This window comes from Nannospalax galili, unplaced genomic scaffold (genome assembly GCF_000622305.1).
Source record: "Nannospalax galili isolate Female #2095 unplaced genomic scaffold, S.galili_v1.0 scaffold1149, whole genome shotgun sequence".
Lineage (NCBI taxonomy): Eukaryota > Metazoa > Chordata > Mammalia > Rodentia > Spalacidae > Nannospalax > Nannospalax galili.
Genome location: NW_008359817.1, coordinates 409,617 through 426,786, shown reverse-complemented (window position 1 = coordinate 426,786; position 17,170 = coordinate 409,617). Strand labels below are relative to the sequence as shown.

The 17,170-nt window shown below is 41.6% G+C and overlaps 1 protein-coding gene across 2 annotated transcripts in view; it reads left to right on the top strand.

The window, feature by feature from the left end:
- Positions 1-16,968, top strand: part of Bbs9 (Bardet-Biedl syndrome 9) — a 530,763-nt gene extending 513,795 nt beyond the window's left edge. For both annotated transcript variants that reach the window (XM_017795755.2, XM_008823689.2), the window contains 2 exons: positions 16,204-16,312; positions 16,516-16,968. In XM_017795755.2, coding sequence (XP_017651244.1) covers positions 16,204-16,312; positions 16,516-16,624 — 218 coding nt within the window. In that variant the 3' untranslated portion in view covers positions 16,625-16,968. The remainder of the gene's footprint in view (positions 1-16,203; positions 16,313-16,515) is intronic.
- Positions 16,969-17,170: the final 202 nt, after the last annotated feature.

Here is a 17,170-nt window from a genome sequence, read left to right as displayed (position 1 = left end):
CACACACGTGCAGCGGGCAGGCAGAGTGGCAGCTCACTGGCCACGTAGCAAGATCATCAGGCTGGCAGCACCTGTTTTGGGGCTCACCATACTTCAGAGTTGGGGTAAACAAGCGGGATTCACGAGCCTTGGCAATCAGCCAAGAGTTGAAGTAAACAGCACGAGGTTTGGCAGCCAGCCAGGGCTCCATCTTTGGCTGGCTCGGCTGTGCTCGCTTCCCACAAACTTCCAAGTATTGAATATTACTTTGCCTCCAATGCTTTCTATAACATCTCATTCATTTCCTCACAGTCACTTTGGAAGATATTACCATTTTGCAAATGAAGGAAAAGAGATTAAAGGAATTAAAACATCCATGAGCTAGCTTTAAGGGTTTTGTTTTCCTGGAGCATAAGAGTGTATGTTTTTACCTACTCTGCCACTCAAAGTTGTGGGGACCAAGGGTAAGTGAAATTGTTTTACAAACTGTGGGCTATAATATAAATGAGATGGCACCATTACCACATTATTTTCTCTTCTCTCTTGGCCGTCACCATTTCACTGTTAAGCTTGCTGACGTGTTATACAGAGGGCTGCTGGGTCTCATTTGCTCTGTTTTCCTCCATTTTCTCCATTCCTTCCCCTACTGTGATATTCCCACAGAGCTGCTTCCCTGGGGAACTCTTTCTTTCTATATTCTTCCCCTAATCAGAGCGCTCTCCTCTTGCTTTGTCAATTATTTCAACCCATCTTTTTTGTAGTCAGTGTATTTTAAAACTGCGGACAGATAGGTCCATGTTTCTTCTCTGTGGCATAAACCTCAGATTGAAGGGGTGCAGTTCAGGGTGTAGAGGAGGTAAGAAAGAAAAGAAACTGTTGGGAAGGCCTGCAATTTCCATCTTCAAAGGAAGTAGAGCTGGGGTTAGTCCAAGTTGTTTTACTATTATTGGAAGGGAGTCATAGTACCATAGTTTGGACAAAATCTGGCATTTTATTGCCAAAAAAGTATAAGATGGAAATGGAGGTAAATGTGAATAATTCAAGGTAATATTTAAACTTTGAGGTTATTTCACCTTTTCTGGAATTAGAGATTTATGCTTGTACAGAGCTTGGGAGGAATTTCAAATGTTTATGTTACTAGAGTGTAAAAAACATTGTCCAGTTGTTTATCTAATCTTTCCTTGGGCTTGCTTTAAAAAACACATTTAGATTTGAAGAAGCCTGGGAAAAATAAAGTGTTCCAGGCCATAGCTTGATGCCTCACTGGAAGTAAGATGGGTTCTTTCTCATTCATTTTAAGAAATCTCCCAAGCAGACTGAAGTCTCTGTGCCTTCCTTTGTAGCACATTTATCCACAAATACCATTGTCTTGAACTAGAATTACAAATACTCTGTTCATTCTTTTTAGCATTAACTCCTACAGAAATCTCTACTGGGATCTTATTTCTTTTCTGGGCTGAGCATTTTGTTGTTGCACCTACCCAGTCTCACAAATTCTTCATGTGTTGTCATCCAATAAGATTTGTTTCTTAAAGATGTCACTGAAAGCAAGGAGATTTTTGAGAACTTGTGTTTGGGATCGCATAGCAGCCAACTGGGCTTGGGACTAGGAGTAAGAAGTTCTATACTGAGTTTTGCTCTAAGTCTGTTCCAACATCCTGGTGGAAATTCCAGGTAATGTTGTATGAAAAGGAAAATGATCTTGGTTTCCAGTGCTGCCTCTGAACCTCTCAGGCTAAATCCGCAAAATCTTCATACAAGTCAACAAGTGATTACTGTGTGCCAAGCACTAATCTCAGACTTGAGATATAGCAGCAAGCAAAATAGACCAAGATTGCTGTCATTTCCAGTTCACAGCACTTATTCTTGCAGGGAGGACCAGCATTAAGTGAACCCATATATATGTGTTAGAAAGTATGTATTATAGCACACTGTTAGTTAGGGGTGAAATGATCTGATTCTGAATATGGTTTTAAGTTTATATTTCATGATGTATATAATCAGAGCTCTTAGAATGACTTCAAGAGTTTTATTTCAAGCACCTGGAAAGATGGAGTTGATATGGGAAAAGCTGTGAAGAGAGCAGGGTTGAGGAGACATCAAGGGATGTGTTGAGTTGGAGATGCTGTTAGATACCTAAACGGAGATGTTGAGTAGGTAGTTGGATATATAGGCCTAAAATTTAGTAGAGAAATCTAGGCTGAAAATTTAAAATTGTATGTTTGCAGCATAGAAATGCCATTCAGAGTTAGCAGAGGATGACGTTTAGGAAAGAGACAAAGACTAAAGCTCCACTAGTGACTACTCTAGCCTTCAGGGGTTTGGGAAAAGGGAATGGGAAAGAGCACGCAGTGAAATAAGAAGGTAGCATCCTAGAAATCAGGCAAAAATAGTTTCAATGAAAACAGAATGATTAGCTAAGTCAGTTGTTGTAAGGAAGCTAAGGAGGCTGAGAGCTGAGAATTGTCCAGAATACTTAGCAGGGTAGATGGAAGTCATTGTGATTGTGAGCAAGTTCTATTGAATGGGAAAGGCAAAGGCTAGTCTAGGATGGATGAGAGAAAAAAGTGGTGAAAATTGCCAAAGTTCTTTGGAGAAATTTTGCTGCCACGAAGAACAAAGAAATAGAGGACGGTACCGTGGGAATATGTGGATGAGGGAATGGAGGACAGTGCCGTGGGGACGTGTGGATGAGGAATGGAGGACGGTGCCGTGGGAACGTGTGGATGAGGGAATGGAGGACGGTGCTGTGGGGAAGTGTGGATGAGGGAATGGAGGACGGTGCTGTGGGGGTGTGTGGATGAGGGAATGGAGGACGGTGCTATGGGAACATGTGGATGAAGGAATGGAGGACGGTGCCGTGGGGACGTGTGGATGAGGGAATGGAGGACGGTGCTGTGGGGATGTGTGGATGAGGGAATGGAGGATGGTGCTGTGGGGACGTGTGGATGAGGGAATGGAGGACGGTGCTGTGGGAACATGTGGATGAAGGAATGGAGGACGGTGCTGTGGGGATGTGTGGATGAGGGAATGGAGGACGGTGCCGTGGGAACGTGTGGATGAGGGAATGGCTGACAGTGCAATGGGTTTTCCTTTCCTAGCTAACTCAACAGTTTGCTTTCCTTGAGGTCAGATAAATAATCATGTCTTGGATTTACTGGCCCGCACATCATATCCAGCCCACAATCCTGAAAAGATGTGGAAGAACATTCTTCAAGAAGGACTTTTCTTAAGGTTGTGTTTCTTCAAGTTTCACATATTCCTTTTCAAGCCAACAAGTCTATATTAAGTGACCACTGCTTGCATAAGAAAGAAAAAGAGCCTGGGGCAGTGGCACATGGCTTTAATCCTAGGGTTTAGGAGGCAGAGGCAAGCAGATCTCTGTGAGATTGAGGCTAGCCTGGTCTACTAGTGAGTTCCAGGCCAGCTGTGGCTATAGGGAGAAATTACCTCAAAAAAAAAAAACAAAACAGAAAAAGAAATAAAAAGAAAAAAAAAGAAAAGGATTAGCTCCTTTGTTCTATATATTTATTTTCCTATTGGAAGCTTATTTGTTTACCATACAGGCTATAGAGTCATCTGAAAATTAAAATAGAAAGGATCAGACATGTGGGCATATTGTTTTATCATTTTAAAAAGGATCTTTCAAATTTCTGTGTCTTTGACGAAGAGGTGTAAACTAAATGACTCTTTATTAAACATTATTTCTTAGAGCACTGGTGAGTGTTTGCCACTGAGTCCTTCATTAATAATCCCTTCCTTTTCCAGGAGGACTTGCCAACACCCATAAAGTATTCACTGGGAGAATTAAAGTCATATAAAAATAATTGGTGTTTGCTTCCTTCACAGCATACATTTAAATGCATTACTCTATTTCTCTGCTCCTTGGCTGCCTCCTGAGTTTAGTAACACTAGGTCAGCAGACTTCCTCTTTCAAGGTTCATCTGCTGGCCATTTCAGTTTCCCATGAGAAAGCAATTGTACCACTGTTTTACCCTTTTATTTTAATGTTTCATCCATTTATGTCATAATATCTTGTGGGCTTGCATTTCCCAGTAGTAATGGCACTGATGGTAAATAGAAAGCCATGAATGTGATTATGTATCACTGACCACACCACCGTCACCACCACCACTACTATCACCACCACCATCATCATCATCATCTTTTAAAAATCCCTGTTATGATCTCAGAAGGAGTCGTTGTTTATGACAGAATATCTAACTTCCTCTTAAAAGGAATGTTATTCATCTTTCATGCCTTGTGACAGTTTTGGTACTGGCCACCAGCTCCAGCTGTAAACATTCTACTACTGGTCTGCTTGCCTTGCCCTTCACTTTTGCCCATACATTTTTTTAGAAAGTCACATATGATCCATGCTGGCCTCGTGGCTTGCAGTTTAATGTGCAGCTGGCTGTAATGGAAATATCTAACATAAGCTAGGGATAATACTGAAAATAATGGTTAACATTTATTGATGGGCTTACTCTGTGCTGAGCATTATAAATCCATTACAAGCTTTAATTTAATCCTCATCTCTCAGAAAGCAAATGATATATTTTATACATTTTAGAGGAAAGAAGCTAGGCATGGTGGTTTGCACCTGAAATCCCAGGTCTTGGGGCCTGAGGTCAGAGGACTAAGAGTTCAAGGCTAACCTGAGCTACATAGTAAAACTCTGGATCAAAGTATACATAAATACATGCAAGCATACATGCATATATACGTACATACAGGAAAAGAAAGGAAGGCCTGGGCTCACAGTATAGCCACACTAGACATGCCGTACCCCCTTTTATGGTACCCTTTCCGTGGTCAGTGGTCTGACTTGCCACCTCTGTGTATTTCCTTTTCTTCAATCCATGCCATTGTTTAATAAGCTACCGTCTCACTAGGTAACACAGTTGCCAGAAGTAACATTAAGCAGACTTGCCACCTCTGTGTATTTCCTTTTCTTCAATCCATGCCATTGTTTAATGAACTACCGGCTCACTAGGTAACACAGTTGCCTTGGAACGAGTCCTGAGTGTTTATTCTGTTTTCTCATTAAATGTGAAAGATGATGATGCAATACCCACTCTCCAGAGCTCTTGTGCTCTTTTCTCTTTTCCTTTAACCGGCTTGTAAGCCGGTGGCCCAGCTGAACTCTCGATTTCATAATCACCACCTAGATTCTCCCATTATTAAAAACAACACAGTTTGGTCAAGATGATGGCTTTTAATTGGGTTGTAGAAAGAAACTTAAGTTGAAGAAAGGTTGCCAGGATCCCTGGGGAATTAGCAGGCACTTGCTGCAAGAGGAGAGCTATGAGGAGTGTTAGCTTTCTCACTGTGTGTTGTCCAGGCCCAGCAGTTATGCTTTCACTATTTCATGTTTTAGAAATTATTATTGCAGAACCATTGGCTTCCTTTCTTTCTGAACTGTAGCTATAATGTTTTATTTGTGCATGTGTACTGTGAGAGAGCACTGGTCTCTGTGGGGATGGTACAGCTAGAGGAAAGCATTTTAGATGGAAATGTCTTTAAAGTATGTCTTTTTCCAGTTGTACAGTGAATTTCTTTGGGATTTCCAAACAACATGGAAATCGAAAGCTACAACTGCTTTCTTTTTGAACTAGAAAACACTACACTTATCAATATAGAAGAGATCTAGTTAAGGGACAGTAGATGTGACATTCCATGGCCAAGTGCTCCAGGTACTAAACAGCTGGCAAGGGAAAGTGAATACGAACTCTGTCTTCCCCACCTTTTCACAAGGCTGGGCATCAATCTTGTATTTGTGTCTGGAGTAGCTAATGGCCTTGTTAACACGTGTGAAAACATTGTGATTGGAGATGTTAACAAAACAGCGTGTAGCTTTTTTTTTAAGTTTCCTTGTTTATGTCCTTACTGGGTGTGTCTTTCCAAGTGCTTCAGGTTAAGAACTAAATGTGTCAGAAACACAAATGTAATGCAAATGAATGGGAGAGTCCTTGCTTCCTTCAGGGAACAGAACTCCAAGTTCCTGAGCAGTTATTTCATGGTACCTTCCTGCCATATCAGTTGTATGGACCTGAGTGCCTTTTCCCTGGATTCTGTTGTATCAGAATTGATTAACAATCTATAGGGCCAGATAGTCATGCACCTACATACAGTAGAGGCTCATAACATACCAACACAGTGTAGAGATCATTGCTGCCAACAATTAATTGGGAATTCACTCTATGAAGCCCTGTTTACAGACTGACATCTGGAGAAATTCTTAGCCTGGATCCCTTCCAATCTGTAGGATTTATGGACTGTGCTTACTTTTTTGTAAATAGGACTCTTTTTTCCCCTCCTCGGTACATTCTGTTTACACAATTATCAATAGCTGAAAATGGCTATGTTCCTGCAATTTCTTAATGCTTTCCACCAGATAGGCCTACGTTCTAACCAGTGAGCCAACTAGAATACTTGGGTACCTATTGTTAGTGAAGTTTTGGAAATATCTTAAGTCCAGGAGCACCCTGCTCTCTTAAATCCAGACTCTCTGACTGGAGCCCCTATACCCTGAGGGACTGAGTATTCAGCCTTTATGGGGGTTTTAAAACTTGTTGAGACATATGCTAGACCTCTTAAAATGTATTAGACTCCCTTTTATTCACGTACTTTGTGTCTGCTGTGAGGTGTGAAATGGAAACATTTTCAAACATTGGGTGCATGCATAGTCTTGAACATGTTTTAAGTTCTCACTGTGTGTGGGGGGATCAAAGTTGATTATTAAGCAACAGAATGGAGCTGCGAACATTCCACAGGGCTTATATTGGACACAGTCACTAGTGACCTTCACTTGCCTCTCTGTGGCTAACCACTATTTTCTCTGTTACTGGTGGCTGAACTTCCAATGCGAACAGCATGGTGTCTGTACATATGGGGTGAAAGAAAAGTTGTAGGATGAATTCACAAGGAACACAGAAAATAAAATAATGCATGGAATTAGAAAACTAAGACTGTAAAGAAATGTATTTTTTCTTCCTTGCTGAGTTTGGACAATGATGCCACGTTAAAGGGTGGTGTGTGTCCACAACCTACATAGTGATGGGTAGCATGAAAATAAGCTGTGGGGGGGCGGGATATGTCTTCCAGCAGCAGTATTAGTTTGGGCATGGTGATACCTATAATCCTAGCACCTAGGAGGCTAAGACCAGAGGATTATGAGTTTGAGGCTATCCTGAGCAACATAGTGAGACCCTGTCTCAAAAACAAAATAAACAAAACAGTAGCAACCATACTATATGGTAGTAACCTAACTAACCATGCTTGGTGGGAATGCATGAAGGAAAAAACTCCATTCCCAAGGGCATTATCTCCAAGACATGCTTTGACAAGGCCTATGCCTATTATACTTATTAACCATCTCCTGTATATGAGTTTTTCTGGAAAGTGTCTGCTCAGTGAGCACCTTTGAAAATTCAGATTCACACGGTGTTGACTCTCCAAACTGGCCTGTGGGAACAAAATACACACACACACACACAAACACACACACACACACACACACACACACATACAAACATACACACACATATCAAAAACACTCCAACAAGCAAAATTATGGTGTTTTCTTAAGGAAGTGCTAAGTTATAGTTAGAGACAGACTGGGCATAGTGGTCTACAGTCCAGGCTGGAAGAAGAGAGTTATAAAGTTATGTCAGAGGACATGTTTCACTTTCTCTCTATAGCCATTTGCAGTTTACGCTATTGTGGCCCTTATTTAAGTCCTTATCTGTGTTTATTCATAGTTCTTCTTAGCTGGGCCTCTATTTCTAGTTTACATTTTTCTGACCATTAACAGATTTTGTATGTTTTAAAATTTTGTCATCTGTACCTTCCATAAGTCACCTCAAATGTTTTACAAGGATATACATATCCAGAAAAGTAAAAGGTGTTAGTGATTCATCTTTCCTCCTTCCTAGTTATTGTTGTCCTCTCTCCCCTGCCCACCGTGCATTCTTTCATTTTCCTATTTTGCCAAAAGAGTTCTAAATATGCAGCTAAAATCACTGGACAAGCATACATTAGGGTGCATTCATACAGATATTCTCCTTTGGTTAGAAAGTTTATAATCGAGACAACTACTCAAATGAACAAAGTAGAGGATTATCAGGAAAATATGTCTGTATACAGTGGTGCCTATCCCAAGACCCCCAGTGGGTGTGTGAAAGCATGTGTCCTGCTGAACCCTGTTGCTGAGCCTTGAGCAGAGTGCACCAGAGGGACAGCAGCAAACCGGCAACAGTTTCTTCCTTCTCCACAGTTTCAAGATTATTAGATTTGTTCTCAGCATACTCTTTTTTTCTTTGATTAAGTTGAAATGAACTTTTCCCTTTTCACTTACAGGAAGTACTTGTATAGCTTCTGTTAGAGCCAATTGCAACATTCCTCCTCTTGAGGTTTGAGGCCATTATTAAGAATAAGTGTTATTTGAACAAAAACTTTACAGTACTGTGGTAGTTGATATTATAATGGAGATGGCTACCTAGTGACTGACAGGTTGGTAGAATATACTACATGGATATGCTGGACAAAAGAATGAGTCCCACACTGGACTGAAGAGGTGGGTTCATCCAGATTGTGCAAGATTTTATTGTTCTACCCACAACTACACAATTAAAAAGTTTTTACTTGTTTCTGCAGAATCTTCCACTTAGTATTTTTGGACTGTGGTTGATCTTGGACAACCGAAACACTATAACATGAAATTGTGAATGAGGGCACTACTGTACCTGACTTGTATATATATGAACACACACAGAGAGAAGAGAGAGATGGAAAGATGGAGAAAGGGAGGGGGGACAGGAAAGAAAGGAGGAAGGAAGGAAGGAAGGAAGGAGGGAGGGAGGAAGGAAGGAGGAAGGAAGGAAGGAAGGAAGGAAGGAAGGAAGGAAGAAGGAAGGAGGAAGGAAGGAGGAAGGAAGGAAGGAGGAAGGAAGGAAATCTTAATTAACTGGGGACTTCAGCCAATAAAAATGCATTGGCATTAGCTCATTAATGTAACAAACATCCCACTATTGAAAGATGTTAGTGGGGAGATTGCAAAAACTTTATGGGAATTCTGTACAACTTCCTAAATCTATACAACCAAAATTACTCTAAAATGTGAAATTTATGAAGAGAAAGAGTTTGACTGTCCAAACAAAAAAGAGCATTTGTGGCAGTAGGGCAAACAATAATACTTTTAAACTTATTGCATCGACACTCTGAGATATTCTGGCAGTAATACTGTAAGATAAGACATCTGTCTGTGTTAATGCCTCTGGGGACCCTGAGAATGAGGCTGTGCAGAGCAGCTTTCCATTAGGTTGCCTGTTGGCCAAACCTGGGCCATCACCTGCTTTGGTAAATAAAGCCTTATTGGAACACAGCCAGTACGGGATCTCATTTATGTATGGACCTGGCTGCTTTGTCACAACAGTGGCAAACTGAGTAATGGCACCAAAGACCCGATGGTCTGCAGAACCTAAACTGTATTTACTATGTGGCCAAACTCCTTGTTTAGACCAAGTACAAAGTAGGGAGTGAGGCAGGTACTTGTGCCACTAGAATTCACTTGGGGTAGAATCAGATGTTAGAAGCAGGTAGATCAAGGAGTAGCCAGCTGCCTCTGTTGCCATGTGTAAAGTTTGTAGATACTAGCCTGTTTGCTACAGAGCTCTGTCTTGGCCCCAGGGTCTACCAGTTTGTGTGATATCCACCTTTGCAGTCCCTCACCCCAGGGGCTGTGTCTTGGCTCCTCATTCCGCTCTTTTACTATTCCTGACTCACCTGAAAATGAGTCATCTGAACTATGGTTCAGTGTGCCATGTACAACACATGTTCATCTGTTTCTCCCTTCTAAAGTAGGGCTGCCCAAGTTTGTATCCTAGAGATAAGGAAAGCTGATTTCATTTAAGTAATATGTTCAAGAGAATCTGTCACTTAGCTAGAATGCTGAGTTGTAATTTGAATCCAGGCTTCAAACTTCTACCTTTAATACTGTTTGTAACTTCAGTGTTGGAGCTGCTGGCAGTGACCTGTTTATTCAGTAATGATACTCTACTAACATTAATGACATTGGCTATAAACAATAGTTGACTTTTAAGATATTTTTGTGAGCTAGTTATTAAATACAGCTATTATTAAAATCCAGTTTTGTAGCCATGCATGGTGGTGTACACGTTTAATCTCAGCACTTACACATTTAATCTCAGCACTTGGGAAGTTGAAGCAGATAGATTTCTCAGTTTGAGGCCAGCCTGGTCTACATAGTGAATTCCAGGTCAGCTAGGACTACATAGTGAGGCCCTATCTCAAGAAAAAAAATTTTAATTAGATTATATAAACTTAATCCAAATACATTGTTAGAAGCTCTTGCTTCCTAATTATTTTTATTGTGTTTATTGTTATCCGTGTGCCTGAGGTGATTTGTGCCTTTGTTACGGGATCTGTGTGATGAAGATACTGAGTACTACTGTGATACTGAAAAACTGCCAAGCCTTGTGCTTTGTGATGTAAGTTTGTTTGCTTGAAATTGGCCTTGACAGAGTCTTTGTATCATGGAAATAGGCGAACAGAGGGCCATATTCTTCCCTGGAAAGGCAGCTGTTACACATTTACCAATGTAATGCTGCTTCCCATACCTCCTGATTTTGATCCCCAGTATTGTGGGTGACAGTCACCCTTCTGCCTGGCCTTTGCCTGCACCTCTATGTCCTGTACCTTTTACAGTGAACTGTACATAGTAGCCTATAGAGGGGCCTGAGCTCATCCTGTTGCTGGTTTTGTTTCTTTTTCCTAGCATAATTCTCTTGTTGATAGAATGTGTTCTACTTTGTAAGAAGGAAGTCCTACCATTTTATGATTTGCTTTTTAATGTGAAACAGATTTGAGAATCACTTGGAATTCCCTCCATCAAAAAAGACCCTAGAGTTGTGTTATCTTTTTAAATAAGGTGGTCACTCCTGTTTGTTGAGATTTTGGATACTGTAAAGAGGGTATCTGTGTATATTAATGTTACCAGTGTCCAGCAAGGTTTAGTTGGCATAAGTAGGTATTTACAGAATTTGATAAGCAGTTCAGAGTCAAGAAAGACATGGTAAAGTGATTCCAAGACTTGTTTTTCCAACATTATTGGAGTTGTTTCTAATTTATAAACCATTTTTGTCCTGAATTCTCTTATGCTGATTGCTTACAATTTATAATGCATGCTTCATATTTGAAAATTTCATATCTGAGGTTTGGTTTCCAGACTAGTCCAGAACAACTTTAAAGCAGTATAGCTCTACTGTAATAGGACTCTGTAATGTAACAGCTACTCAAAACATTGTGAAAATGCACCCGGAGCTCTGACTTTGGATGCCAGATTTCCTCAATGAAAATCCATCTTGTTAAAGAGCTCAGTGGTAAGTAGACATGAGTCTCCCATAGCTGCAGAGGGAACAACAAAGGCAAAAGTCAGATGTCTTATATTGGCGGGGAGAAGAACTTTCTGAACACTGGCAACTTGAAAGTTGGGCATGTGTGAAGAAGGGTGTGAATGAAATGAGAGAAGCCCATATGTTGCTGAAAGGCTCTTGGGACCTTAGATAACTAAGATTCTGGTGTACTACTATTGTTAACCACAACTCTATATAGCACATTAATTAAGGTAGACCATGTCTTACGGATGATACTGCTTACAGTATGACCAAAGCATCTGCCTGCAATCTTTCTGTTACCTGAAACTGAGAATAAAGTATTGAAAACTTGTGTAGAAGTTGATGAGGGGTTTTACAATGATTGGATTTAATACTAAAAGATAAGAGCTGGCAGTTTTTTCATTTCATTTTCTAATAATTCCTTTTACACATTTCGATTATGTTTTTGCAAAAGTATTGGCTTGGATAGATGGTAGGAAATGTGAAAGCAGTCTTTCCGAGAGGCACTGTGCAGTAGAGGGACTTTGGGGTACACAGATTTTCTGTGACCTTTGACAAATGACACAATCTCTCAGTTTCATTTAATGAATCGAGTTTCTAGCAGGGTGGGCAGTCTACAAAGTCAAGGTAGGGATGTAAGAAATGTCAAATTATGTTTTCTTTAATAGCAAGAATGTCAAAATCACAACCTTAGTTATTATTTCCTATCTGCCCCATACACACTTGTATAGGAGACCGAGAAGTGAGGACAGAGTGGCAGGCAGCAGTGTTGCTGGCCAAGCCCACAGCGGAGTCCAGCTCCAGGGCTCTCTGTGCCTGAGGCTGGCAGTCCTGCTGATGGGCCCTCCCAGTGTCCTATGCCTATCCTCTGTGCCATGTGACCTTGGGGTCCTGGGCTGCTACCTCTGAAACAGTTCCAGTTGTGTCTAACCTTCAGATCTTTACCCTGCCCTTGCCCTGAATTATGGCTCTCAGGTCCACCTTTTCATTGAGACTGTCTGTGGAAAATCAAGGCCAGAAAGGAAAATATAGATTTCTTATGATAGGGTTCCATGCTGAGGTGCCCATTATAAGCTGAAAATATCATAAATGGAAAATGGATTGAAGGCAGGTGAACCTCACAGTTTAGTAATGTACATGAATGTCAGCTGCTTCCCCTCAGGATGAGTGACTCAACTGAGGTCTACAGCTCACTGCTGCTGCCTGCCATTAAGACAAGATGATGCTACATATTACTATCCTGGCAAAAGCCAACCTCGAATTTTTAAGTAGGGCTTCTAAGTGAGATGGCTTAGTGGGTAAAGGTGCTTGCCACCAAGCCTGATGACCTGGGTTCAATCCTCAGGACCCATTTGGTAAAAGGAGAGCACTCCTGCAAATCATCCTCTGACTTCCACATTCCACACCCCCTGGCACACACACTAACCCCCCCAGGAGACCTTGTCTAAATAAATAAATAAATAAATAAATAAATAAATAAATAAATAAGTAATCTATGTATAGTTTCTACTGACTATGCATTGTATTTACACCATCATAAGTTGAGATGTCTTTATTTCTAAGCTCACTTTGATTCAACCCCATCCAAACTTCCTTGAGGCAAGAAAATAGAAAATGACCTAGAGAAACTTTGGGGAAGATGATGGTAGAGACGGCAGAAGAAAAACTAATTCTCCTAATAGAAAATTGTAAAGTGAGGGCAAAGGAGCCCTTTTTGAAAGGGTCATTTGAAGATGGAGTGAATTAGCGTATTGCAAGTACACAGCAGAATGTCAGGCACACAGTAGGTCCACAGGACTGTGTCCCCTGTGTGTGTCATCTGCCCCGTCCCTGGTCATCCTGAATTTTCTTGCCTGATTTCAGGTAGGAACTTCTGATTCCTGCTGAGTCTGCCTGTTGGTCCCTGTGGTCCTTACTGTTTGTGTTTGGAGGATTCCATCCAGCTGTGGGTTTTCTTTCCCGGTTCTCCTTTTATGGGATGGGCTCTAAGCCAAGGGCACTTCATCTGGCGTCCATGGGGCCCAGGCTCCACTTCCAAGGATGAGCTTCAGAGGGTCTGTTAGTTTGGAAGTTTTATGTTTTATTTCTATCCTTTTATTGCTTACTCTTAACATTTGAACAAATATATATACATAGTCTCCTAGCAAAATTTTCACCAGATAGACTCATCTGTCCTTACTAGATTTGAATTTGAACTTGAATTCAGTGTGGGCTGGGTCCTGAGAGTCTGCATTTTTAACAGGCTCCCAGGTGATCCCTCTGTTGCTGATGTGATAGTCTCACACTAGGAAGACCAAAGAGGCTTTCTTACTTTGTGCACGTGCCTTCTGTTGCTCATTAGCATCACTGAGCCCCTCATTTTCCTTTTCCAAGTTATCTTGTCCACAGACACAGCCATCCCATGCTAGAATCCTATCGCTATATTTCCATGCCCCAGCAACTTGATCTTCATCTTGACCTCTGCATGTACATCTCAGTTAACCACGGGTAAGCAGTTGCGTGCCTGGGTGATTACTATCCCTTTCAGCAACCAGTCACACAGCCCCTTATTCTTATAAATGGCCAGTATGGCTTTTAATTTCTATCTTGAAGACTTGATTTTTAGAACTACTTTCAGTAACAGTTTTGTGAGAGAATAGAGCCAGAAGCGAAGAGGGACTCTGGGCATTTCGTTGAGGCTACATGGAGGCAAAAATGAGTTGGTATTGTTAGGTGGTATTGTCAGAGCAAGTGATTGGTCAGCCACTCTGTACATCTGGTCAGGAAATGGGAGATTCTGAGGGAGCCTGAGATGATGCACATAGTCCATGCCCTGAACAGCACCTGGGGCGGGGGTTAGATCACTGGGCACAGCAGCTTACCATCCATCTTCTTAAAGCAGAGAGGAAATTATATCAGTTGTTAATTATCAATTGCAACTGACATTTCCTTTTATGCCCATGTGACTAAGAGAGAGGATACTTTTAAAGTCTTCATGCTTTCATCTTGCCTCATACTGAGTCATTCAGAAGCAGAGTGGGTAGTAACTCATCACTAGAGACTTGCCTCTTGTGGTACACTTGGTAGGCACTGTACTCTTCCCCACCTGTTGGTGGGGCATGAGCCTGCAATGTTCTTGGTCTGCTGGTGTCTGAAGGTAGATGCATCAGCACAGCATTCCTGGTCTCTCTCTCTCTTCCTGCCTTGTGTGTCCTGGGGATGGAGAAGTATCCTGACTGATTTGTGAGTCTACAGTGGAAAACAGACCTTCTGCTCTTTTCCGTGGGGCAGGGTTCACTCGGCAGATTAACCTAGCTCTGCCCTTCCCTTTCATTGTTGGTCTTCCTGGTGTCTCCAACTCCTACTCACCACTGCCACCTGCTTTTCTGTTTGTTTGTTTGTTTTTCTCAGTTGGAAGGGAGTAAATGAGAAGAAAATGGGCCATTTCATGGACTTCTCCAAAAGTCCCGGCACCACAGACCTGTGTGACCTGTGTGGTTGAGAAATTTGGAAAATTCCTGGCTCTCAAGACCTATCTTTAAAATGAGAACAAAATCTATTCATGGTATGATGCACAGGAATCAGCTGAGATGATTTGATCAGAGCTTCAGGTACCTTGAAAGTGCACATTAATGATAGATCTTGTCACAATTTGGCTTCAGAAAGAGATTAAAAATAAGCCTAGCTCTTCTTCTGTGTGGGGCTTTAGCCATGTGCAGACAGAGCTGGGTCAATTTCCGCCCATGGATGGATAATTCCAATGTCTGCAGGACCTTTCATCCTGTGAGTATGGAAAAGCCCTTCCCTCTAGTTTCTCTCAACACTCATTTCTTTCTTTCTCAGTGGAGATCCCAAGGGGTGGGCAGCGAGGCGCATTTTCCTGCAGTGCTGGATCGCACCCTCCCATCTGGGAGTGTGGTTCTTTAGCCGGTGTTGTTTGCCCTCTTTTCTCAGAGTGCCCTGAGCTTCATAAACCTTCTCACACATAAAACCAAACTTAGGTATCCAGGCTTTGGAGTCTGGGTGAGAAGACTCTGAAAAAGAAATCTCACTTCATTAACAGGAAGAATGGCTTTGGGAAAAGCCATGTGTGGCATCGAATATGCTATCACACTTCCAGGAAGCCATGGCAAATTAGATCACATTGCATATGTAGCTGGGAAGTTCTCATGTCATTTTGAGTTTCCCATACACAATTTGGAGGATAAAGTCAAGTGATTTATACCACGTCTTTGAAAAGCACTGTGGTGCCAGGTCATCCTGATTCACCTTTGGGATGAATCCTACAAGGCAGTTTTATGGCTTTAATGCTGCATTGTGAAGGGTTCGAGTCTGTCATGTAAGGTGTGGGATTCAAGGAGAGAATCACAGTCACCACAGGCATCGTCTCTGAACACCAGAGGAGTGGCCTTCTGCTGCCCTGGGCTGGGGGAGAGGTGTGCTCTTTCTCTCCTGGTATGTACTTTGTTTATTTTATAGTTTCTGATGCTCTGTATTGAAAGGAATTTCTGCAGAGAGGACATTATGTTATGGGTATCATATTTGCTATAGGGTTTTCCCTTTCTGACCAAAAAAGGAAATTTGAAAGATAATGCTGTTGTTGCTGCCGCCAAGCCCTAATCACTAGAAGATGTCTTTGGGGTCAAAAACTCATTCCCAGGATTTTCACTAAAACAAGATGTTTAAGATAATCAATTTGGTCTACCCCTGAAGATTGCTGTCCTGTCATTTATCTTTATGTGTGGTGTCCTTCTAAGCCATGATCACCATATGGAAAAGGAGATTTTCTTGTAGATTCCTTAAAATATTGTTTGTGTTTTTCATTTAGGGGGCTGCACTCCAATCCCAGAATCAGACCTAGAGGAGAGATCACTAGAAGACTCCACAGAACTGTTTACCAACCACAACCACCTCATCACAGAGACCCCCCATGCCTGGTAAGAGAATGGGTGGCCTGCACAAGTACATGCTAGAACAGTGGCACGTTGGCACTTTTCCATGTTGGACAATATTGCAAAGTTCCTTGTTTTCCAGTTTCTTTGTTCAGATATGGGTGACTTGGTTACTTTTCTATTTCTGTCAATATTCAGAACTTTTTTTCTCTATTTCTTTCTCTCCCCTCCCCCCCCACCCCCAGAAGTTTCAGCCCTCCAAGGAGTTTTGGAACAGTCAGAGCAAAGTTAACTAGTTGGAAGGAAGATGCCCCTCCTGAGGCTGACCTGCGTGAGCATCGTACTCAACAGACATAGCACCGGCCCTGGTGCTGCATCAAGCTCACCCCTGGGGGTGACTGCGCCAGGATGGGGCCAGAGAGTTTTATTTCACTAAGAGGACTTGGAATATCATAGGCAGGTCAGCTGAAAGACAAAATTGGTCTCTTCTTCCCAGGAAGCTTGTGCTGCTGTTAGTCATTTGTGACTTGTTGTCAGAGGGTATACCAGGGTGTCACGGTTGGGAGACAAACTTTATAATGCAGGGATCCAGATATAAAATAATTTGATAGTGCATTTTTTCACAGAATTCTTATGTAGTAAATGAATCAACTTTAATAAAGCATCCTATTGTCAAACAATAACTTGGACTTAATTTATAATCAAGGATTCTATGTGTGATTTCTTTATATTGTTTTTAAAGAACTTGAAAAGTTTACTACTCCACAATGAAACAGGAATGTGGTTATTAATAAATAAATAAAAGAAGCACTACACAGCATTCATTGCATTTGCTCTGTTGAGCTAAAAGTGGAATTGGAGTCAAGTGTGGTTGTTAGCCACCTTGTGGGTGCTGGGAATCAA